A 23,410-nucleotide genomic window follows, 5' to 3' on the forward strand; every position below is an offset into this window, starting at 1 on the left:
AATAATCCTGAGAATGGTGCATCGTAGTTTTCATGATTTATAACATTAAGAAATCAGAATATTAGAATTATTTTTGAAGGGTCTGCACTAATGGCTGCTGAAAATTCAGCTTTGCCATCACATTACAATATATTTAAAAAGTTATTTTAAATAACTCTAATAATATTTAATATAATATTTCACAACATTATCAAATAAATGTAGCCTTTGTGGGCATAAAACATAAAAAATCCCTGTTAAAACTTTAAGTTAAAAACAACAACATCTTACTAGGCCAAACTTTTTGCACAGATACAAAAAAAAACTAAGTAAATATTGTACCTTATCTCCATCTGAAAAGCTGTGTCCATCACTCGCTCTCCTCCAGGAGATTTCAGGCAAAGGTTCACCTTCAGCCTTGCAGGAGATCATAGCAGCGCTGCCTTCCACAGCTGTTACGTTCCTTAGCTTAGTAATGTGGGGCTGGACTGCAAGAGAGGGACAACAGAGGAATGTGACAAAGACAAAAGACAAACGACAAACATACAACTGGAAAAAACACTCAAGCTTAGACACTCAAGCTTGCCTTTACACACAGAAGAAATCCAATAGCTGTGATGTAAGCATCTTTTCATTTCAGAATAAAGATGTAGAATGTGTCTCTATGAGCTTCATATCATCTACAGAATATGCCTACATACAAAAAATATATTTTTTTCCCTCTGGACATTCAATCTATTACTCAATAAAGATTTCTCTTCCAGAGTACATATTGAAATGTTTGTGTCTAATAATGTGCCCACTTTTAACGCTGTCTTAAGAAATTTTATATATGGATTCATGTGCAGACTGACAGGGTCTAAGAATATGATTATTATGTCCATAGCTGATGTTTCTAAGAGTGACACAAGTTATACATCTTGCTTTTGGAAACATTGGACCCGAAGCCTGTATATGTTTTAAATGATGCCTCATTTGCATCATTCTTAAATGTTTTGTATTGTTTTATATTTATGTATATATTTGTACTGTGTTGTCTCTATGGACCTCTGTGTCTTGAATAAAAGTTGATTGATTGATTGATTGCACTTGGGTAACGATTCAGTAAATATCAGACTGAACTTTGCGTCAACAACATCATTCTGGTCTGACAATCAAAAATCCTTCATGGGCTGGGAGAGAAAACAACAGAATATTGGAGAAAGGTCAGCATTTTGCTGTCTGAGGTTCAGAAAAAGACACAGCACATTGACAAGCACAACACATCTGTTGCTATTTGAATCTAACAGGCTCCCACTGGTAAATAAACATTAGTTAACTGCAGGGGTTGTGTGGCATAGGAATACTTAAGATTCTCATCATAAATTTATGATAAGGCTTGTCTTGTGTAGCAATGCTCATTAGTAGGGTAACTGATGTACAACAACGGCAGCCTTCAAGCAAAGAGGTGACACCATCGCAGCGTTTAACCTGATGAATATGCATCAAAAAACGCTTTCCCGCAGGGCGCACAATAATAGCAGATAAATAAAAGAGAACAGCAAAACAGTGAGAAAAAATCTTATCAGCATAATCTCTTTCTCTTGCTATGTTGACATTAGGGATTAAATCAACTAACAATTAATGTAAGAAATGAGCATAATCCTAACGATAAAGACTGATTTGCATTTAGATGTTCTTCAGGAACTACATGTTCATATCCATGCAAACAGATGCCTAAAATCCACTTTTTAACAATTTTTTTAACACATTTGTCAATAGACAGCAAATGCAATGTCAAAGAGTTTTGTTTCACACTTTGAACAATAATCAGCATTTAAGAAGATTACTAAAATACTGCTGTGAAAAACCCTCAAACATATCAGCAGACGGCAAAACGATGCTGAGATAAAGCGTGATGAGGCAATATCCAGCTCTAGAACCTTGGGATCCCATTCATTAAAGCCAAAAACTAGTTTTATGAGCATGCAGGAAACGCAGAAGAAGCGTGCCTAGCTGAGAGGAAACCCAGCTTCCCTCGCTCTGTTAGCTGTCAGGGGTCATAAAGGAAAGATACAACTCGGATTCCCACCACGCTTTGCAAAACAAAACTCTCATCCAATAACGGAGGCTCATTTATATGAGTTGCTTTGAAGAATACCCTTTGTTTGCACATGGAAAGGATTCTGATGACTATAGAATAAATCTCCATACATTTACATGAGCAGACAAGGTGCTATCTGAATAATCAGTGAAAATGTTGGCAGCTTCATGAAAATCGAAATCGAAATTCCTTCCCATAAAGAATATGTCACCCATTCTCATGCAATTTAGGCCATCTGTTTATGGAAGAAAAGCATGTCGCATGGCCGGACTGGAAGAGTGAAGCACAGGGATGTACCTGTCAATCACATTTCAAAAACATCAGGTTTCCTGCTATTGCACAAGCCTTAAGGAAGATGGAAAGTTTTTAGATCGTGTAGTATAAAGCTAGAAAAATGTCTTAATTTTGCTCTCAGGAGCCGCGGATAATGACAATTATACGATCTACTTCATTCAACTATAGTCTAAACTAGTGTTCAGAAAGACACGCAAATGGGGCATCACTGACATGTAAGCCATAAAATCAAGAGATATTAATATAAAATGTTTATATCGATGTATAGAAATATACATCTATTTATTAAATGTAAATTCAATAATAATATACATTTAATTTATTTTAAATGTACACTACCATTCCAGTTCAGGAGGTCAGTATTTTATTTTCTTTATTTTAGAAATTTATACCGACACATTAAATTGATAAAAAAACGTTCTATTTATTTAAAAAAGTAACACAATGATTTTCAATATAATAATAAGAAACTTTCTTGAGCACCAAACAAGCATATTAGAATGTTATTTAAAGAATCATGTGACATTAGAGACTGGATTAATGGCTGCTGAATATTTAATTCGGCCATAATAGGAATAAATTACATTTTTAAACGTCAAAATAGAAATCTATTACATAAAATAGTAATAACATTTCACAATATTACTGTTTTTACAATATTTTGATCAAATAAATGTGGCCTTGGTGAGCATAAGAGATTCTTTTATAAACAGTAAAATAAAAAATAAATAAATAGATCTTACAGGTGCCCAGCATATGAATGGTACATATTACATATTACAATTTTGTTTTATTTCTAATTTATTATTTACTTTTAGAACTGTGCCTATCACCCCACGTTCACTCTGCATGTAAATGTTTTAATTTGTAGCTCTTAATGTATGTGTATATTTTAATACAAAAATATAACCCCCCAGCAATTTCAGAATGTAAACACATGAGCTAATGAGCTGATTTTTCATACTTAGGGTTTTACTGCATATGTAAACATACTCAATGACCCACAACCACAATTATCACCACATGACACAAAACTCAAAGGCAACAACAAACACAATAGCACCAGTGCAAAATATGCAGTGGAATAGTAAACAATTCGGTTCTATTTAGCATGATTTATTTATGCCATTGTACATGTTGGTCATGTTACATCACAGCAACAACTTCTGAGAGATGTGCCACAGCGAAAAATTTAATTAATTAATAAATAAATAAATAAAAGGGAAAACAAATTAGAACCTAATGCTGACAAATTCTGGCCTCTTCCTCTCATTACATACTAGTCTGATGCTTGAGATGATTAATTTTCAAATCATGTTAACGTTTTAGGTCTTTCAAAATTTGAACAATAATTTGACAGGACAACAAGCGCGCTTAGTTTAACAGGTAGCTAACATCCTATTTAGTGGATGAAGAGTTATGTAACCCAATTAAAAAGGTGTTCTCACCAAAAACCTTGAGAAACAGTTCGTGCTCAACTTCTCCCGCCTTGTTAGAGGCTTTGCAGGTGTAGGAGCCCCCGTCGTCCTGCTGAATGTTTCGAACTGTGAGCGTCGTACCACGAGCTCTCATTACATACTGCTCCGATTCCTGGAGCTGCACACCCTTCCTGACAAAGCACACATATACAACACATGTCAGTTGAACAAAGCCTAAATTCCCAACACTGTGGTATTATTCATATCGCAAGAAGAAAATCTTCCTGACCAGCCAATCAAAAGTATTATATATAATGCAGACGTAGGAAGCAAAGAAACGCCAGGTGATGGGTTATTCATCATACATGATACAACATTTCAAAATATTCTGTTACATTCAATAAACATACCATATAGGTATGCCGTCGAGATGGAGACAGAATAATGCTATATTTTTTGGAGAAGATTACAGCGCATCTTCAGACTGTCATAATGTTAGGAAAGGAATGAACGGAAATTAAATCTATTTAAAGCAGAGAGACCTGTGTGGCTACAGGAAATGGAGAGAAGGGAATCAAAACATGGTCTCTCAGGCTATACAGACAGAGTCAACAGAGAGACACAAACACAAGGATGCTTCATTCCAGTCGCTGCTTACAACAAAATTGTTGAAATTGAGCAGATGTTTCTCAGCCAGAGGACATTAAAACACACTAATTGTAGTGACACTAATTTTACACAAGTCTAACTGGTGTAAGCAAGTGCAGGGCTCAAGGGCACAATGCTAATAAAGCAGGCTTTTGATCGTAGCAACTTTCCAGTCTCCAGGTTGTCCCATATTGGAATTAACTCTGTTATCAGGGGTGCACATACATTTTTCAGTCTGGTTCTCACGAGGGCACCTAGAGATTTGGTTTGGTGCTCACACTGCAAAATTAACAAAATAAGCAAAATAATAAACAGAGAGTGAAAATATTATTATTGTATATTTTAAAATAAAAAGTGAGTATTAAATAAAAATACAATTATTCTATCTAGTAGCCTACACCTAAAATACATTTTCATTTTTTTCCTTTATATTATTTTATTTTTATTATATTTATTTTTAAATGTTATTATATTTTATGTTATATGAATTTTCATCGTTTTCAAACCTAAAACCAGCAAACTTTTAATTTGTGATGTGCTGATTTTTTTTAGCGCTGTAACATTAACAATAATAAGGGTAAAATGTTAATTTGACCTTTTTAAGCACCCCTTTTACTACATTACATTTACATTAAATTAATTAATTTAGCAGATGCTTTTATCCAAAGCCACTTAGAAATGTGGACAACAGAAGAAATCAAAACAAACAAAATCACAATGATATATAAGTGCTGTGGCAAGTCTCAGTTAGCCTAATGCAGTAAACATAGCAAGGTTTTGTTTATACAATAAATAAAAAGAAAGCAAGTAGACCAAATATTGAAAGAATAGATAATGCTAGTGGTAGAGGGTCATTTTTTATAATAAATAAAAAGAAAACAAGTAGACAGAATAGAGATAGAACAGGGAACGCTAGTGTTAGAGGTACTTTTTTTAAACTAGTTTATTTAAAATATTAGTTTAACAAATTTTTCATATAGTGTGGTATATGATTTTCCAGGTAAAAAAAAAAAGTTTTGTTTAAAGTAAATCACTTCATGTCAATAGACCATTTTGACTTTTGACAAGAGACTTTTTTTTTTTTTTTTTTAAGTGAATGCCTGTTGCTCATGTTGCTCACTGTTAAACAACTTGGTTGGTTAGGCAGTATTAAGTATATTTAGATCTTTAACTCTTTACACGCATACATTTATTTATAGCATTATTATTACAACTCGAATTCAGGAAATGTTGGGACATTTTTTAAATTTGAATAAAATGAAAACTTGAGTCACATGAGTCAATATTTTATTCACAATAGAACTTAGAGAACATAACAAATGTTTAAACGGAACAATTTTACACTTTTATCCACTAAATGAGCTCATTTCATATTTGATGCCTGCTACAGGTCTCAAAAAAGTTGAAAAGCAAGAAATTTGGAAAAGATTCAGCTGGGAGAACAACTAGCAACTAAGTTAATTGACATCAGGTCTGTAACAAGAGAAAGAGTGCGAAAAAAGATTGTGGAATACTTTAAAAACAACATTCTTCAACGCCAAATTGCAAATCTCATCATCTACAGTGCATAGCATCATCAAAACATTCAGAGAAACTGGAGAAATCTCTGTGCGTAATGGACAAGGCTGAAGACATTTGTTGGATGCCCATGGTCTTCGGCCCTCAGACGACACTGCTTCACTCATCGGCATGATTCTGTCATTGACATTACTAAATGGGCCCAGGAATACTTCCAGAAACCACTGTCGGTAAACACAATCCGCCGTGCCATCTGCAGATGCCAACTAAAGCTCTATCATGCAAAAAGGAAGCCATATGTGAACATGATCCAGAAACGCCATCGTGTCCTGTGGGCCAAGGCTCATTTAAAATGGACTGTTCAAAGTGGAAAAGTGTTCTATGGTCAGATGAGTTCAAATTTGACATTCTTGTTGGAAATCTCGGACACCGTGTCTTTCGGGCTAAAGAGGAGGGAGACCTTCCAGCGTGTTATCAGCTTTCAGTTCAAAAGCCAGCATCTCTGATGGTATGGGGGTGCATAAGTGCATACGGTATGGGCAGCCTGCATGTTTTGGAAGTCACTATGAATGCTGAAAGGTATATAAAGGTTTTAGAGCAATATATGCTCCCCCCAGATGATGTCTATTCAGGGAAGGCCTTGCGTTTTTCAGCAGGACAATGCAAAACCACATACTGCAGATATTACAACAGCATGGCTTCATAGTAGAAGAGTCCAGGTGCTGAATTGGCCTGCCTGCAGTCCAGATCTTTCACCTATAGAAAAAATTTGGCGCATCATTAAACAAAAAATATGTCAAAGACGACCACAAACTCTTCAGCAGCTGGAAACCTATATCAGACAAGAATGGGACCAAATTCCAACACCAAAACTCCAGAAACTCATAACCTCGATGCTCAGACGTGCTCAGACGTCTTCAAACTGTTTTGAAAAGAAGAGGAGATGCTACACCATAGTAAACATGCCCCCAACCCAACTATTTTGAGACCTGTAGCAGGTATCAAATTTGAAATGAGCTCATTTTGTGCAAAAAGTTATAGTTTTTTTAAAGTTATTTTTCATTTTATTCAAATATACATTTTTTTTTTTTTTTCACACTACCCAGAATACAATTTACTTCCTTCACAGTCCTTTTTTTTGGCACCAGCACATGCAAAAATAAATGAAACTGTTTTAGCAGACGTAATGTAATTGGTGATGCTTTTGTCATGTCCCAGTGTATCAGTGAGTGGTTTGGTTAGGCTCATTCATTAAAGGTCAGCGTGTGAGAATGCTCGGCAGGGATCGCTTTCATCTCGCTCATTCTCATCCGAGCCGGAGGTAAATTATAATGATTGAGAACCTGTAATCAACGCATTGGGCTGCTGTCACTCAAAGCCCACACATTAAGGATGGAATAAATGTGTCCATTCCCAGTCATCACAGCTCCTTCTTGGCTGTGTTACCTCGTTCCTGTTCCCCAGTTCCTGCTCCTCAGTTTTTGCATGACACCACTTAACTCATCAAAACTCTTGATTTCCAAGGGGGGAAAAAAATCTGTTCTTGTATTTTTTTTCATGAAAATCAGAAAGTGTGGATAAATAATTATATAAAGTTTTCAAACTGTTTTAGGGATTACAACCAACAATTTTTATTTTAATATTATTTAATAATAATAAAAATAATATGATTTTCTGATTAATTTATATAATCATATTTAAATACAAAAGGTAATTCAAAACCACTTCATTATTGTAGCAAACGAAATACACAGGAATTGCCTTTAGATGTCTATATATTATTTGTTTTATTGCTGTATAATTGAAAATAATCCATCCTTACGCTCTTATATTGCAGTGATGGTGATAAGTTTGTCATACCTGTGCCAGGTAACATCAGGTTCAGGTGAGCCATAGGCCCGGCAGGTGAAGGTCACAGATTCTCCATAGTCCGCAGTGGCGTTAAAGGACTGCTGCGGCACAGAGACAACCGGCGGAACTGTTCGAGAAAGAAAAATATTATGTGGTGTTTCTGTCACCTCTGAATTATGCTAATACACAAAATTGTAATTTCTAATTTTTCAGTGTGAAATCTCTTGGACGTTTTCATGCTATTTCTCAAATGTTCTAGTCTCAGCAAATACTTATTCAAATGACATATTCATTCACAAGCCATCAACATGTTCTCACTTCCTGGGAAATGCTGGTTGACAGCATGTGGCACCCACTGAGCTAAATGAATGCTCAAATGCTGTTTTCATGAGATCCAAGATTCAAATTTCTCTGTACAAAGTCTGGTCACGCTGAAAAATGGCCAGTTTTAGAGTTTATGACAACACAAATGCTGTATTATATTGTAATGTAGTGAGTTTTCATTTATATTCCAGCACACAGAGGCACAGCAGTTGATAGAACTAACTCTTTATTCACTCACCTTCATCTCCAGTGCATACAGATCATCAACAACGTGATCGCACTCAAAATGCCTCCTCACAAGCCAGAAAAAGAATGAATAAATACTTCAGCCACCCTCTGTGTCTAAATCAATAAATCCCGAGCAATCCACTTAATTATATAGTGAAAGGTCAATGGAGAAAGACCTCAGGGTCAAACAAGAGGTCAACCTGGATGCCCTCAAACAAACTTCCACTAATAATCTCACAAAATAATTTTTTCAGCGTTCATATTCATGAAAAAAGATTGACTTATCTTTTGTGACTGTTTACAGCCGAAAATATATGTATGTGTGCCTATTAAAGCTCTATATGTGAACTCCAAGGTCAGGCAGATAGCGATTTTCATTGGCACGGTCTATTATGTGAATGTGCAATGATTTGAGCGAGAATTTTTATATTTCCATCTCTGCAGAGAACTGGAAGGTGATAAAGTAATTTCAGACTGAACCTAACCCAATTTTGACTCATTCAGAAATGATTCCGCCATGCTCTTCAGAATGAGGTAATTCACCTGAGAGCGAATGATGTTCAAATAGTTTCAATAATAGGCAGTAATGTTCTTCTGCAAACTTCCTACACCGATTTTTAAATACAGCATTTTTGTTCCCTTTTGCAATTTTCTGGTTTAGGGAATGGATGGAGCCATCCTGTCTGAAAAAAAGGCATAATTTTGAGTTGTGACTGGTTTAAAGACATAACACAATTTAATGGAGTGTGTGCCGGGGGAAAAAGATTAGATTAAATGGATGTTTTATTCATGGTCACTTTCAGCCTGACTTGGCAGTATATTAACACATCCCTCTCATCCTCTATTAGAAATCATAAAAGCACACACTATTTGCTTTTCCCCCTGCACATTATGGGTCATTCATTAGGTAAACCCAAACTACTGACAGCCAAGTTCAAATTAATGCCACAATTGTTTTGCCATTTGCCATTTGTCTTCAGTGCATCAATGGCGTGCATTACTCCTGCAAGGGTACTTTAAAGCACAAATAAGTGTGTTTTTGTTGATTAAATGTCAGCCACAGAGGTCCTGATGGGAATCATCATCATTACGGCTGGGGTTCAATAGCAGCTCAGCAAGCTTTGTCCACTCTCTAGGGTTAAATACTTCTAACCTTGGAGGCAGTCCTACAGTTGAACTGCTGGTAATGAGGGTGTCTGTGTGAGTGGGCAGCTCAAAGATCACACCCAGGGTACTGCAGACTTGTCGGTTATTATCTTTCCTCTGAATTTGATCTTACAAATGTACTTTTTTCCATACTTAAAGGGATAGTTAACTCATCATCATGCCATTCCAAACCCGTATGACTTTTTTCTTCAGTAAAAAAAGGAGAAATTTTGAAGACACTTTTCCATAAAATCAGAGTAAAAGCAGCATAAAACTGACCTATATGACTTAGCAATCATATCTGGCAACTATATAAGTCTTCTGAAGTCAAACGATAGCTTTGTTTGAGAAAGTAATTTAAGTAAAAATTGAACATTGCTCATTCATTTATGAATGTGCCAAAGAGAGCCAGTCATGATTGATTCAATCATAAATCAAGAATGATTTGCAGATAAATGATTCTTTTAAATTATTTTCAAAGAATGCACAAAAACAATTCAGACTGATACGGTTCATGAGTATTCTTAGATGAATATCATCAGTGAATATTAACTTCTATTTGGTGTTTTTCACCCACAATTCTATTTTATCACTTCATAAGACTTGGGATAATTATGACCAACTTTTTAAATGTGAAAAATATGAACAACTTTTTAAATACTGTTTTGCAGTACTTTTGTGAGGTTAAAGTGTGCTTTCATTGCATGAAAAAACAACCAACACAGTCTTCAGGATTACTCTTTCCTTTCTCAGTAGAAAGTCAGTCATCAGAGTGATTAAATAATTACAGATTTTTAACTTCTCAATGAACTATCCCTTTACCTTTTACATGCGGTGTACACACACTGTGGAATTGTGGTAAGAGTCATGGAGGAAACACACACACACACGCACACACACACACACACACACACACACACACACACACACACACACACACACACACACTACCCAGCACTGGGCTGTCATGCACCGAAATGGTTCCAACAAGATTATCATTGACTTTCTTGCCAATCGATGCCTATTTTCCAAAGGCAGTAATCTAATTTAACCTATTCCCAGATACGCATGCCCAACTGAAGCAGCTCTGCTAATGTGAGACACAATTGGGCATTAAGACATCAAATCAGGGAAGAAAACCATCTAACACAGACTGAATTGACCTTTAGCATTAACCTTAATAATTCAGCTACAAATAAAAATGACAATAAAGCAGTTATTTTGAAGTACAAAAATCTACCGGAGTAAAAACCACTCTTTAATATCTTTAAAATTATATTTTTAATATCTTAATTGTTCCTCTGAGGCAGCAATGAGATTGAATAGAAAGCAACTGCTGCTTACTTTTTCCCGCTTCTAATTTTTATTTTTTTTTATTTTCATGGGAATAAACAGTAATCTCACTTTCATTTAGTGTTTCAGATGGGATCTCAACAACATCTCAGGAACATTCATATAACTTCAAACATGTCTGATAATTATTCAATTACTGGACTTACACTTTTGTTCAAAAGTTTGGGGTCAGTAAGTTTTTTTATTAAAAATATAGATTTAATTCAGTAAGGAAGCAATACACTCTTAAAAATAAAGGTGCTTAAAAGGTTCTTCACAGCGATACCATAGAAGAACCATTTTTAGTTCCATAAAGAACCATTCAGTCAAAGGTTCTTTAAAGAACCATCTCTTTCTTACCTTTTTCTAATCTGAAGAACCTTCTTTTGCCACAAAGAACCTTTAGTGAAACAGAAAGGTTCTTCAGATGTTAAAGGCTCTTAATGGAACCATTAAGACAAAAAAGGTTCTTCTATGGCATCGTGAAGCACCTTTATTTTTAAAAGTGTAGATTGCTTGAAAGTGACAGTAAAGAAATTTACATTCATTTATGTGATCTATATGGCATATATTTAAAAAAAAAAATGCTGTTCTTTTTTCTTTCACAGTTTCCACAAAAATATTAAGCAACGCAACATTGATAATAATAATAATAATATAGCAAATGAGCAGCAAATCAGAATATTAGACTGATTTCTGAACAGTCATGTGACACTGAAGACTGGAGTAATGGCTGCTGCAATTCAGCTTTGCAAACACAGGAATAAATTAGATCGTAAAATATATATATATATATATTTTTCTTTTTACAATATTTTACAGAGTTTAACTGTATTTTATACTCTCCAAGCCTTGAACAGTATAATAGACTTCTTTCAATATACTTTTTCCCCCAAATCTATTGAATGCTATTCAGATTAATTTTACAAGAATGTCCTCATTTATTTATATTTTTAGTTCTACTAAATAATTTTGAAAGAAATATTGGCTACAGCATTAATACTTCTACGCAACAATTGAGAATTAATCTAAGCTATGTAACAATTTCCAGTGCTGCTCATTTATGTAAACTAAATAAAACGCCTGCATAAGAAATAATCTCAGTTTCTTGAAGAGTCGTTTTCATTTAATATCTCCTCATATCTATATTCATATAAACACATATCACGCAGGGGCCGGGGAAAGCTAAGCTCTCTGCAGCCTAACTCACACATTAAAGCCACAACATTACAGATATTACAGAGACGCTGTTTAGTATGTATGGCCTAGGCATTTCAAAGTCATCTCAAAGTGTTCAGACTTTTCAACCAACAACACGCATCCAGCAAAAGCGGCTAACTTTGAAAAGATCAAAACGTCTCTTAGAGGACAAAGACATATTAATTTTGTATTCCTATCTAACACTTATCTGACCAGGGGCTTCAGAACAGCCCCGCAGAGTGGCATTTATTTTATGTCGGTCTCTGATATGTGTTGTCATGTCGGCTGGATTATCGGTCATGCCTCATTGAGCACCATGATTGGATCAGCAAGGAAAATCAGAAGTAAACTAAACAGACACCCGTTCATGTTCGCTATCATTGCATTAGACAAGGACACGCAGACGGAGTGATGTCACTGTGCTGTTTCCTTCCCATCAGACGGCACAGGGCTAATGTCATTGAGATAATGGGATGCGTGTGGCTTTCGTCTGAACAATAGGGCTGAAACGACTTTATGTTTAAAGGAACAGCTCACCAAAAAATGGAAATTACAAATCTAATGTATTACTTAACCTAACAGATCTCAGGAAATACTACTGGATCCATTCCCAAACTCACCGTTAACCACCAGGATGATGTCCCGGAAGTCAATCTCTCCCCTGGCCTCGACTCTGGCCTCGCAGCGATACACTCCTTCATCTGCTTTAGTTACTCTCTGGACTTGCAAATTGTTGTTTTGTAGTAGTTGAAACTCTGGAGAACAAAATATCAAAATATTTGCTGGCGTGTAAATAAGGAGCTATATTTATTGCTGGCTGAAATCACATTTACATAAAACACAGATTTATTTTATTTTATTTTTTTTACCAGCTTGCTTGTTAACACTTGTCACCACTAAGTTGGGAAAGGGAATAATATTTAAAAATTCTTGCTACGATCAAGGTCTTAAATCCTTTACAATAATAATACTTTATGCATTCATTCATTCATTCCTTTTTTTTTTTCTTTTTTTTTGACAATCTTTTTCTATTTCTCAAATCAGCTCCAGAGCAGCTTTCGCTCTACAATAATTTTCTACAATTAAAGTAACAATATTTATTTATCTCATCTATTTAGCTGCAAAGGTGGGCTTTACAATATATTTGATGGCAGATTACTTACTCTCAGTGTCTTCGATGATCTCCACATTGTTGTAAAACCAGGAGACCACAGGGACGGGGGAGCTAGTGACATCACAGACCACCTCAACCACATCACCCTGTCGAAACTCCTGAGGAGACCTCACATCTCTGAATGTCAGCTTCTCTGTGGATCAGGGAGGAGAAAAATGTTGTGAAATGCTACTAATGTACACATCAGCATTCAAAAGTTTGGGATCAGTAAGAATGATCATAAATCATAAAATTATAAAATAAGATCATAAAAAATCAATTAATACTTCTATTTAGCAAGGATGTATTAAATTGATCAAGTTACAGTAAATACACTTATAATGCAACAAAAGATTTCTATTTCAACTTTCTTTTCATCAAAGAATCCTGAAAAAATGCATCATAGTTTCCACAAAAGCAGCACAGCCGTTTTCAACATTGATAATAATAATAAATGTTTCTTGAGCCCCAAGTCTGCATTATTTCACAATAGTACCGTTTTTGAAATCGCATAAAAGCATAAGAGACTTAAAAAAAGCAAAAACATTACTACACACTAGATACTATCTCTTCAAAGTTGTAAATAACAGATTACTGTAGTTTTACAAGAAAATACTATTCCAATTTTTCAAAGTTTCAAGGTTAATTCATTATGTTACTTGCCTTTTTTGTAATTGTTTGTAAAATTTACTACAAATTTCTGCGCGAAAATGGTTTCAGTACCTTTTTTTTCTTCCTGTGAACATACTGACACTGTCATGGTGCTTATGTGGGACATTTCAGGTGTGGGAGACTTCAAATCTTCCTTGTGACCAGTGTTTGGAAGGTTACTTTGGAAATGTAATAGGTTCCAGATTGCAAGTTACCCTATTTAAAATGTAATAAGTAGTGTAACTATTTCAATTACTTTATTAATGTAGCTTATTACATTTGATTACTTTTCAAAATTTCTAGTGAATGTTTTTAACTGTTAACCATTTCCAAACATTTAAACCAGGCAGGGTTGTCCTTTCAGACTTACAGTAGTACTCACCGTTTCTGTAACACAACATTACTGTCAGACTTTCAAAATCCTTCATCACTTGAATTAAGATTATAATAACTTAATTTTAAAGCACAGCCTCCACAAACTTTCAGATCATCCGTATTTCAGAGGTTAAATACAGATTAAAAATAACAACAAGAAATTGTTTTTGAAATTAAATCTTTGCATAGCTATGGAAGGAAATACTTTGGATTTTTTTTTCCTCAGTAACTATAATAGATTTGTTACATTTATTTTGTAAGTAAATTATGTAACATCATTACATCTGATTAAGTTGCATGCTGCTAATTGTTCTGGATGAGGCTGTATGTTGGGTGGAAGTTGTACGGATTTAATTTGTAACACTTGAAATCCAACAGTATGAAGATGAAGGAAAACAAACAAACATGAGGGCTTTGGAGAACTAGTTCAGAACCCCCCAGTGCGGAAACCAAAGAAAAATCAATGAAAAACAAGGAACGTGTCAACATCTACGTCTGCTTGTCATAAATCAGGTGTGCTTCCACATCGTCTCTGATTATTCACAATTCACAGTCACATTCTGACACACCAAAACCACATTTTGTTTGTGTGGGAAGCTGCTGTAAACATCTGCTACACCGCAGTATAAGAAAACGTGTCTTCAGAGGGCTGAAAGATGCAGCACACCCTCATCAGCACAGCGGCTCTGCGTATTGATCTGTGAGTCATGTCTGTTTACACACGGCTCCCACTGCTCTAAATACAACTTCTAATGGAACATAGGCAAATGCCAAGCTTGGAACAAAGTCAGCCACAGAGAAGCAAGATTGGGAAATATCTCCTGAAACTTTGCAATATCTACTAATTAAACACACTGAGGATTAAAATATCATTCTCATACATAAAAAAGAAAAAAGAAAAGAAAGACAATCTGCTGAACATTTAATGTAGCCTTGTTTTACCCCTGTGCTTTAAGCCTTTGAAGCCGGGCCCTTTAAAGAGAGACATTTCCTCACCCTTGCACCTTTTCCTTTCTTCTTCACTTTGTCTGTGCTTGGCATCTCTCGTTTTCACACTCATTCTTTCCTACTTTTATTCACCTCTTCCCCATTAATTCAAGAGTTTAACAAAGGAATCAATTAAGGCGTTTCCAAAAGGATTGGTTCACTCAAAGATTAAAATTCTGTCATTATTTTCTCACTCTCATGTTTACATTTTTTTTTCCCCTTAATGCATTCATGAAAGATGTGGAAATGTCTGACTGAATTTGTGACACAATTATTATTATTATTATTATTTTTTAAATAAGATCACAAGATTTCTGTTCACAAAATAAGTGCAAATTATTGATTTATAAATAGGGTTCATTAATCCTAATAGATCTACAGCAAATGATTTAATATTCAGTATTTTTGTATTTCCCCCCCCAGTACAAACATTATTAAATCAAGATGCATTCACTTGAGGAGCAAAATGATTTAAGATATTACATCTTGTTTTCAAAATTAAGCAAGTTTAAGTAAAAAAAAAATGTATCTGTCAAAGGGGTAAGAAAAATAAACTTAATTTTATAGGAAAACAGTTTACTGTATATTTAATATTATTTTATTTTATTAATATAATATTATTTCTATAAATGTAATATAGATATTTTTAGAAGAATGATTAATATATTGTGCCATTTTGTACTAGAAAACAAGACAAAAAAAATCACTTTTTGCTGAGAATCTAGTCAAAGCAGTTCTCAGGTAAAGAGCTCGCTGGAAAATCACTGGATATTAGCATTCACTGAATTTCAGTATGGCTTCAAAAGTCTTGGAATAGAGTGCACATATATGGAGTAAATTATGATACTTTTATAGCACTTTTGCATGTTTTTTTTTTAATTCCCAATTCATTAAATGCTTAACCACAACCACCATTTTCCTTAAAATTTCTAAAAAAAATAAATAAATCCAAAATTTGAAACTTTTTGTTCCACAGAGGAAAGAAAGTTGTGAACTATTCCTTTAAGGCACATTCATTTGACCACACCACAATACTCTCCCATCCCAGTCACCTTTTTTCTTCTCAATAATGCTGGTTCCCTCTCTTTCGTGTGGCGGCAGCTGTCTCGTTGTTGGGGGAATAACATTTAGCTATACATCAACAGATTTGTCAAACATCTTCGGATGGAACACGTCCATTTCCCCTGCATTGTGAAGCTCTCTTTGAAAGCTTTTGGATGTCCTCTATTCACAGGGAAAATCAAAATAGCTATTTCAATGGCAGCATTTCCAATGGTGGAGGGGTTTTTGTGCTAACACACATAATATCCTTAGCTATGTAATGGATTCCCACATAGTTGTGCCAAGATGTTGTTCCATTGTAATTTGCATCAATATACAGTAGTCTTGAATTGCTTTTATAGCCAGGGCATGTAATGGCATGTTTCCTTGTAATATGCTGAATGAATCTCAATGCAAATCTATGATAATTCCAGGTAAAAGTATGCCTCAAATATAATCTCCAAACAGAACAAATGAGGACAGAGGGTTACTGCATACTTTTTTTTCTCTTCAGGTGCAATTTTATTTTTCTGATATCTTTGTATTGATTTCAGCCATGTCTGAAATTGGAATGATGCATGTTACTGGAGACAAACAAACTTTAGAGGAAATACATGAGTGTACCTTAGATGACAAGCTATTTCAAGACATTTCAAAACATACCATCTAAAGAAAACAGGTGAACTGAAATGTAAACATCACTGTCAGAACTTTACTTCCACATATGAAAAGCCAGCTTGTTATTTTCTCTGTTTATTTGTAAAATAGAGCAAAAAAGACAATTATCTAGGTATCTCTGACTGGTCTCTTGGCACAGATGTGAGTCTGGGCTTTGACAGTGATGGGATGTTGAAAGGGACAGCATCCCCACCGCTCAGAGACCACAGGCGTGCCAGGAAGCCTGGTATCCCCATGGGTGGATTCTGTGTGCCGAGTGCCATGAGCAGCAGAGACAACAAGCTGCTTGCTTTTCATGCTGAAGAGCCCCACAGTGTTGAATCACAGGCGATTTAAAATGATCTAACTGGTTCTGTCTCTAAGCACAAGCAATTTATATTAAACACTGTAACATGGAACAACAATGTGAAAAGATTTGTTGTGTTCTGGTTCACTGAAGTTCAATGAAGTTCAGTTCTGGCTCATGCCATTTTCTGATCCCATTATGTCTCCTCACTCTGCTACCCTTGTCAGCACAGGTTTGACAGTGCATAAATGAAAAGAAAGAAAGAAAAATACATTTCTACAAAATGACCAGGGTGCACTTTGCTCAACAACAGAAGATGTAACTTACAGATAATGTACAGTATCTGAATTCAAAATAATCTTTCAAAAGTTTGGGCTCAGTAAAATTTAAATTGTTTAGTAAAAAGTCTCTTACGCTCAGCAGAGCTGCATTTATTTGATTACAAATACAGTAAACGAGTGCGATTGTGAAATATTATTACAATTTAAAAACTGTTTTTGCTTTAAATATATTTTAAAGTGTAATTTATTCCTGTGATGGTAAAGCTACATTTTCATCATAATTACTCCAGTCTTTAGAATCACGTGATCCTTTAGAAATTATTCTAATATGCTGATTTGCTGATCAAAAAACATTTCTTATTAACAATGTTAAAAACATTGAAACAATTGCTTCTTTGATGAATAGAAGGTACAAAAAACATTTATTTGAAACAAAAATCTTTTGAAATCTTATAAATGTCTTTAATGTGACTTTAGAACAATTAATGTGTCCTTGCCTTGCACACAGGCACACACAGGCACACAAGCGCACACACACACACACACACACACACACACACAATGGTTCAGTTAACTCAGTTATTTCTATTTTTTTGACGTAGTTGTGTCAGTAGGAATGATCAGTTTACATTTCCAAACATTAATTGTTTGTATGCAAGGAGTCTGACAACAGACAGTGCTCCACACAGAGATAACTTGACAATTTATGTAAATGCATAGACTAAATGTTGATTTAATTTAGTTAATAGAAGTTAATTGCTAAATAAAATCTATTTGTGAAATTATCTTTACAACATTTGCACACACAAGTGCCTAAAAATTATCAAGAGTACTGTAGCTTTGTAGGTAGTTTTCTTGAAGCGTCTTGGAGATGTTACAATACACACATACTCAAAAATGGTTTTCTTCTGCTTGTTCATAGATAATTAAGATGATGCAACACAGTTCTTGATTTCATTGCATTCAATTAGTTTTATTATTTTTGCACTTTACTTAATCCTAGTTATTTAAGGTTCTGTGATTTAAATGTATATAAAATATTTACGACTAAAAACAGATGAATTCATTAAAAGCCATTTTGTAAAAGTTCTTTATGGGACATTATAGTATTTTTGATATTTTATCCCAAGGCCCCTGTTAATTTCTGATCTCTTTTCATATGCATTCACATTAAGTTATAAGGATCATGATGACAACAAAAGGTGTGTATGAGCAGATTTATTTATTAGCGTTTGATACTCACGGTAGATTTCCAGCACCACAGTGGCCTCCTGTGTATGTCCCTGTGCGTTGTTGGCCTGGCACCGGTAGATGCCAGCATCTTCTATTTTGGCATTGTAGAGGGTGAGTCTGGAACGAACACCTTCATTGTGCAGGGCCACCCGCTGAGACGGGACCATCCGCTCCCCCTGCGGGTTATACCAGTCCAGACTCACAGGCTCCCCGATCACTAAACACATACACACAGAAAAAAATTTAGAGAACAACTTGGCAAAAGTGTTATTATAACACACTATTTTGTTCTAATCTAAAAGGAAACAAATGCTTTTATGGCCACGTTTCACTGCCATTCCATTTGGTGCTGCTAGTGGTGCAGAACTTCCCCTTTAAGGATATCTCTTAATCCTCTGGTAGCATACACTCTCTCTTTGTCTCACAAACACACACACACTGCGATAAACAAAACACGTCATGTGCTTTGCCCTGCATAGAGCGGCTGGCCGAACCCACACTTGGTACCAAGGTGCTTGGCGCTGTAAATCCTGCTCTGCTGGAAGGTCATAAAAAGCATCAGCATGGTGCAGCACTTCTCCACTCAAAGCATCAATCAGCTGCACAACGGGGGCCTTCGGCTGCACTATGGGAGAGCGTGAGACTGCGGCGCTGGGCAGACGGGAAGGCCTGAGGATGCAACCGGCCCCGTGACGCAGCTCTGCCAAGGGAGAAATGCTGAGAGTGGGCAGGAGGTTATCAGTGAAGGAGCAGAGCCTGATCCGAAGGATGTGAGGGGTTTAAGGAGAGGACAAGACAGCATAATCTCAGCCCGCTCGGCAGACGCTGGACCATGGAGTTGCTGAAGGGGTTAGGATGAGATGTTAGGGGTTGAAGGGGTCATGGACAAAGCTTAGTGCACTTCACTGCTCACAAAAACAAACTGCACTGGATCTCCTGTTTCACATTCATTTGTCTTCACTTATGAATGAAGTTTAGTTTAGTTAAGTTTAGGGATGTGATATGACATAGTGGTTAAAGATCTGGGCTGACAGCCAAAAGATTGTAGGTTCAAGCTTTGCAAGGGGAGAAGGATCCATGAGCTATCAACACTGTGCCCTTGAGCGAGACACTTAACCTGCTTGTCCCCGTAATAAGAGTACTGTCAGTCACAGTTAGTGCTGCATGAAATTGTAAAAAATGACTTGCAACAATTTTCACCTGATGACTTGAAAAGCTATGTTTGGAAAGAATTAATAATTATAGAATAATCATAGACAAACCGCGCTGTCAGCGGGCATTTCATAATCTAGAATGACAAAAACATTTTAATAACTCTGATATAACATACCAGTTGCGAAATGCAATAAAATAGCTGTTTTGTTTGTTATAGCCTATTTCAATATTCCAGAGAATATTATTCAGTGAATTAACATTATCCAGTGAATTATTCTTCACTCTTTGGCCTATTAAACAGCTTATAAACCTAAAACTGTAGTTTAAAATGAAGTTGATATGACTCCTGTCCTTTATTTTCTCCATTTGAAAACATTAGACATTCTTTTGCTCATTGTTAATATCAGTGTTACTGATGATGCTTTTTATAAATAAAAGTTTTTATTGCTGTAATATGAAAATTAAATTTAATATGAAAGACTGTTAATTTTCAACCTTTTTTGTTGTTGTTGTTAAGATGACTCAAAGGAGGAAAACCCTAAGTGAAGTATGAACTTACTTCACTCAGTTATTTATATGCTTTATAACAGTAAATAAATATCGGTTCTGCATATATGTTATCGGGCACCTAAACATGCAAATAATTGGTATCGGTATCGGTAAAAATAAATAAATAAATATCGGTCGATCACTATCACATCTGAATGAATGAATAAATGAATAAATAATAATAAAAAAAACCCCCGAAAAATTACTTTTTGCACTTTTGGAAATAATTAATTATTCTAGACTGATTAGGATGATTTTCTTGGTAACTGCAAAAAAAAAAAAGAAGTTGAAAATGACTTTTTACTTGAATGCTTTTTTTTTTTTTTTTTAAACCATCCTTTCAGGGTTGAACGATTTGGGAAAAACTTGAAAACATTTGAGTGTAGGTATACTCTTTACAAGACCCAACTCTTTTAACCAGTGAACAGGAGAAAAACAAAAAATCGTGTTTGCATTTTCAAAGGCCAAATTTCTGATTTTGTTTTGCTCATTCAATATAACTAATATAATATGATTGTTATTATATTAATAAAAATATAAAGTAAGAGATGTTTGCAATAATACTGTATTAGTACTGTAAAATAAAAATAAAAATCAAGTAAAAACAAAAAAACACTATCATGAGCTGCGCACGTGTAAATGAACAAAGTGCTGCATTTACTCTGAAATGGCAAGGTATATATTTAATAAAATCACAGTTTGCACAGTTTGATTAATGCTTTAAGCCATTTCTCGATATCGGATTTATTTCGATAAGCCATGCAGCACTGTCACTATAGATAACATAATTTGAAATAATGACCACTTACTAGCAAAGATGTGACTATATACTGTGACCCAGTTATATTTTGTAGTTCAGTATGCACTGAACATAATAATAGGCTCAAAATAGGCTGACATTATAGGCTGGATTAAAGTGTAGGACAAGTCTTTTACAGCTATCCACCATTATGTGCTGTATTCACTCTTCTGGAGCAAATAACTTCCAAAACATGTAGCACCCAAATTAATCTGTCCTACTGAAGCCTAAAATAGAACTTTATAAATACATCAAACCAATACAGATTCTCTTACACTCCCCTGCATATCCCAAAGCTATTTTTGAAAGTGAGCATGCTGGTTTGCCTCAGCTAGTTGACCTGAAGGTCTGCGAAGCATGTGTGCACCTTCCATATCACCAGATACATACCAGGTGTGCTAATCACCCGCAATCTGGCGGGTGTCCAGCAGGGGTCAGCATGCTGTTTAAAGCACGCTGTCAGGTAGAGCCTGGAGCTCATGCAGCAGAGCCCTGCAACCTGACTACAGCAGCTCAGCCATGTGGAAAAGAAAAACAACACCCAGCTTCACCACAAAACCTGCCCGACATAATCTACCCCTGTGCACATGGATATCCATACACGTTTCCTCCAGTACACTGTCCAAGCACAAACTTGCCTGCAGTGTGCAGCGAAAGACAGGCTTAGGATCTACGGTTTACAGACAACACTTGACTGGTTTAGAATGATAAGGAACTTTGAGCAAGGGAATTTTAGGTGTTCAGACTACAGACAAAGCTGGTGTTTTATAGGAGTGGGATTCAAACTTTTTAATGTCAACGACCCTCCATATTAAGGTCACACATACACACACACACGCACGCACGCACACACACATTTATATATTATATGTGTATAAGAAGCATTTATACGGTGTTAGAAAAATATTAATTGTGTCTGCACACTACCGTTAAAAGGTTTGGGGTGAAAGAAGCTCAATGAAGCTGCATTTATTTGATTAAAAATACAATAAAAACAGAAATATTGTGAAATATATGACCCTGGACCACAAAACTGTAAGGGTCAAATTTTTTTAACTGAGATTTATACATCATCTGAAATCTTTCCATTGATGTATGGTTTGTTAGGATCGGACAATATTTGGTCGAGATACAACTATTTGAAAATCTGGAATCTGAGGGTGCAAAAAAATCTAAATATTGCCTTTAAAGTTGTCCAAATAAAGTTCTTAGCAATGCATTTAACTAATCAAAAATTAAGTTTTGATATATGTAAGGTAGGGATTTTACAAAATATCTTCATGGAACATGATCTTTACTTAATATCCTAATGATTTTTGGCATAAAAGAAAAAAAAAATCAATCAATCAATCAATCAGTCAATCAATCAATCAATCAATCAATCAATCCATGCATCTATCTCCTATCACCTTACTGACCCCAAACTTTTGAATGGTAGTGTGTGTATATATTTTTGTTTTTTAACAAAATTTTTATTATTATAGGTATTATTTGCTTTACCCTACTAAAGAGTGTTCTTTAAACTCTCTAAAAGCCTTATCAGTAGGCTCGAGTTTTTTGATGTTCTAAAAGCAGTATATGTGTCGAAGGTGTAAGATAAGTGAGAGACAAGAAATGCTATTTTAGAGACCTAACATCCTAGCTTTTAAGATGATGATTTGAATCAGAATCAGAATGAGCTTTATTGGCCAGGTATGTTTACACATTCGAGGAATTTGTTTTAGTGACAGAAGCTCCACAGTGCAACAGAAAGACAGCAACAGGACAGGACACAGATAATAAAAGAATAATATACAAATATACAAATGTACAAAACAGCAAAAACACAATATAATATATACAATTATGTGTGTACAGGTCTGATATGTGCAAATATGAAATGAAAAAATAAGTAGTGTGGTGAATAAATAATATATAATAGAGTTGTGTGTTCCACATTTATTGTCAAGTGTTCATGAGATGGATTGCCTGAGGGAAGAAACTGTTCCTGTGTCTGGTCGTTCTGGTTCTCAGAGCTCTGTAGCGTCGACTAGACGGTAACAGTTCAAAGAGGGAGTGTGCTGGATGTGAGGGGTCCAGAGTGATTTTACCAGCCCTTTTGCTCACTCTGGATAAGTACAGTTCTTGGAGAGTGGGGAGGGTTGTACCAATGATTCGCTCAGCAGTCCGGACTACCCTCCGTAATCTTCTGAGGTCAGATT

General features: G+C 35.3%; 1 protein-coding gene across 1 annotated transcript in view; it reads right to left on the minus strand.

Annotated features, from left to right (window-relative positions):
- LOC306877035 (neural cell adhesion molecule 2-like) overlaps positions 1 to 23,410 on the minus strand; it is a 213,201-nt gene that overhangs the window by 51,254 nt on the left and 138,537 nt on the right. The window contains exons 3-8 of the mRNA XM_079428556.1: positions 18,717 to 18,923; positions 13,185 to 13,328; positions 12,642 to 12,776; positions 7,801 to 7,918; positions 3,805 to 3,965; positions 322 to 467 (exon numbers count right to left, since the gene is read on the minus strand). Of these exons, the coding sequence (XP_079284682.1) occupies positions 322 to 467; positions 3,805 to 3,965; positions 7,801 to 7,918; positions 12,642 to 12,776; positions 13,185 to 13,328; positions 18,717 to 18,923 (911 nt within the window). The remainder of the gene's footprint in view (positions 1 to 321; positions 468 to 3,804; positions 3,966 to 7,800; positions 7,919 to 12,641; positions 12,777 to 13,184; positions 13,329 to 18,716; positions 18,924 to 23,410) is intronic.

This window comes from Barbus barbus (assembly GCF_936440315.1).
Source record: "Barbus barbus genome assembly, chromosome: 11".
NCBI lineage: Eukaryota > Metazoa > Chordata > Actinopteri > Cypriniformes > Cyprinidae > Barbus > Barbus barbus.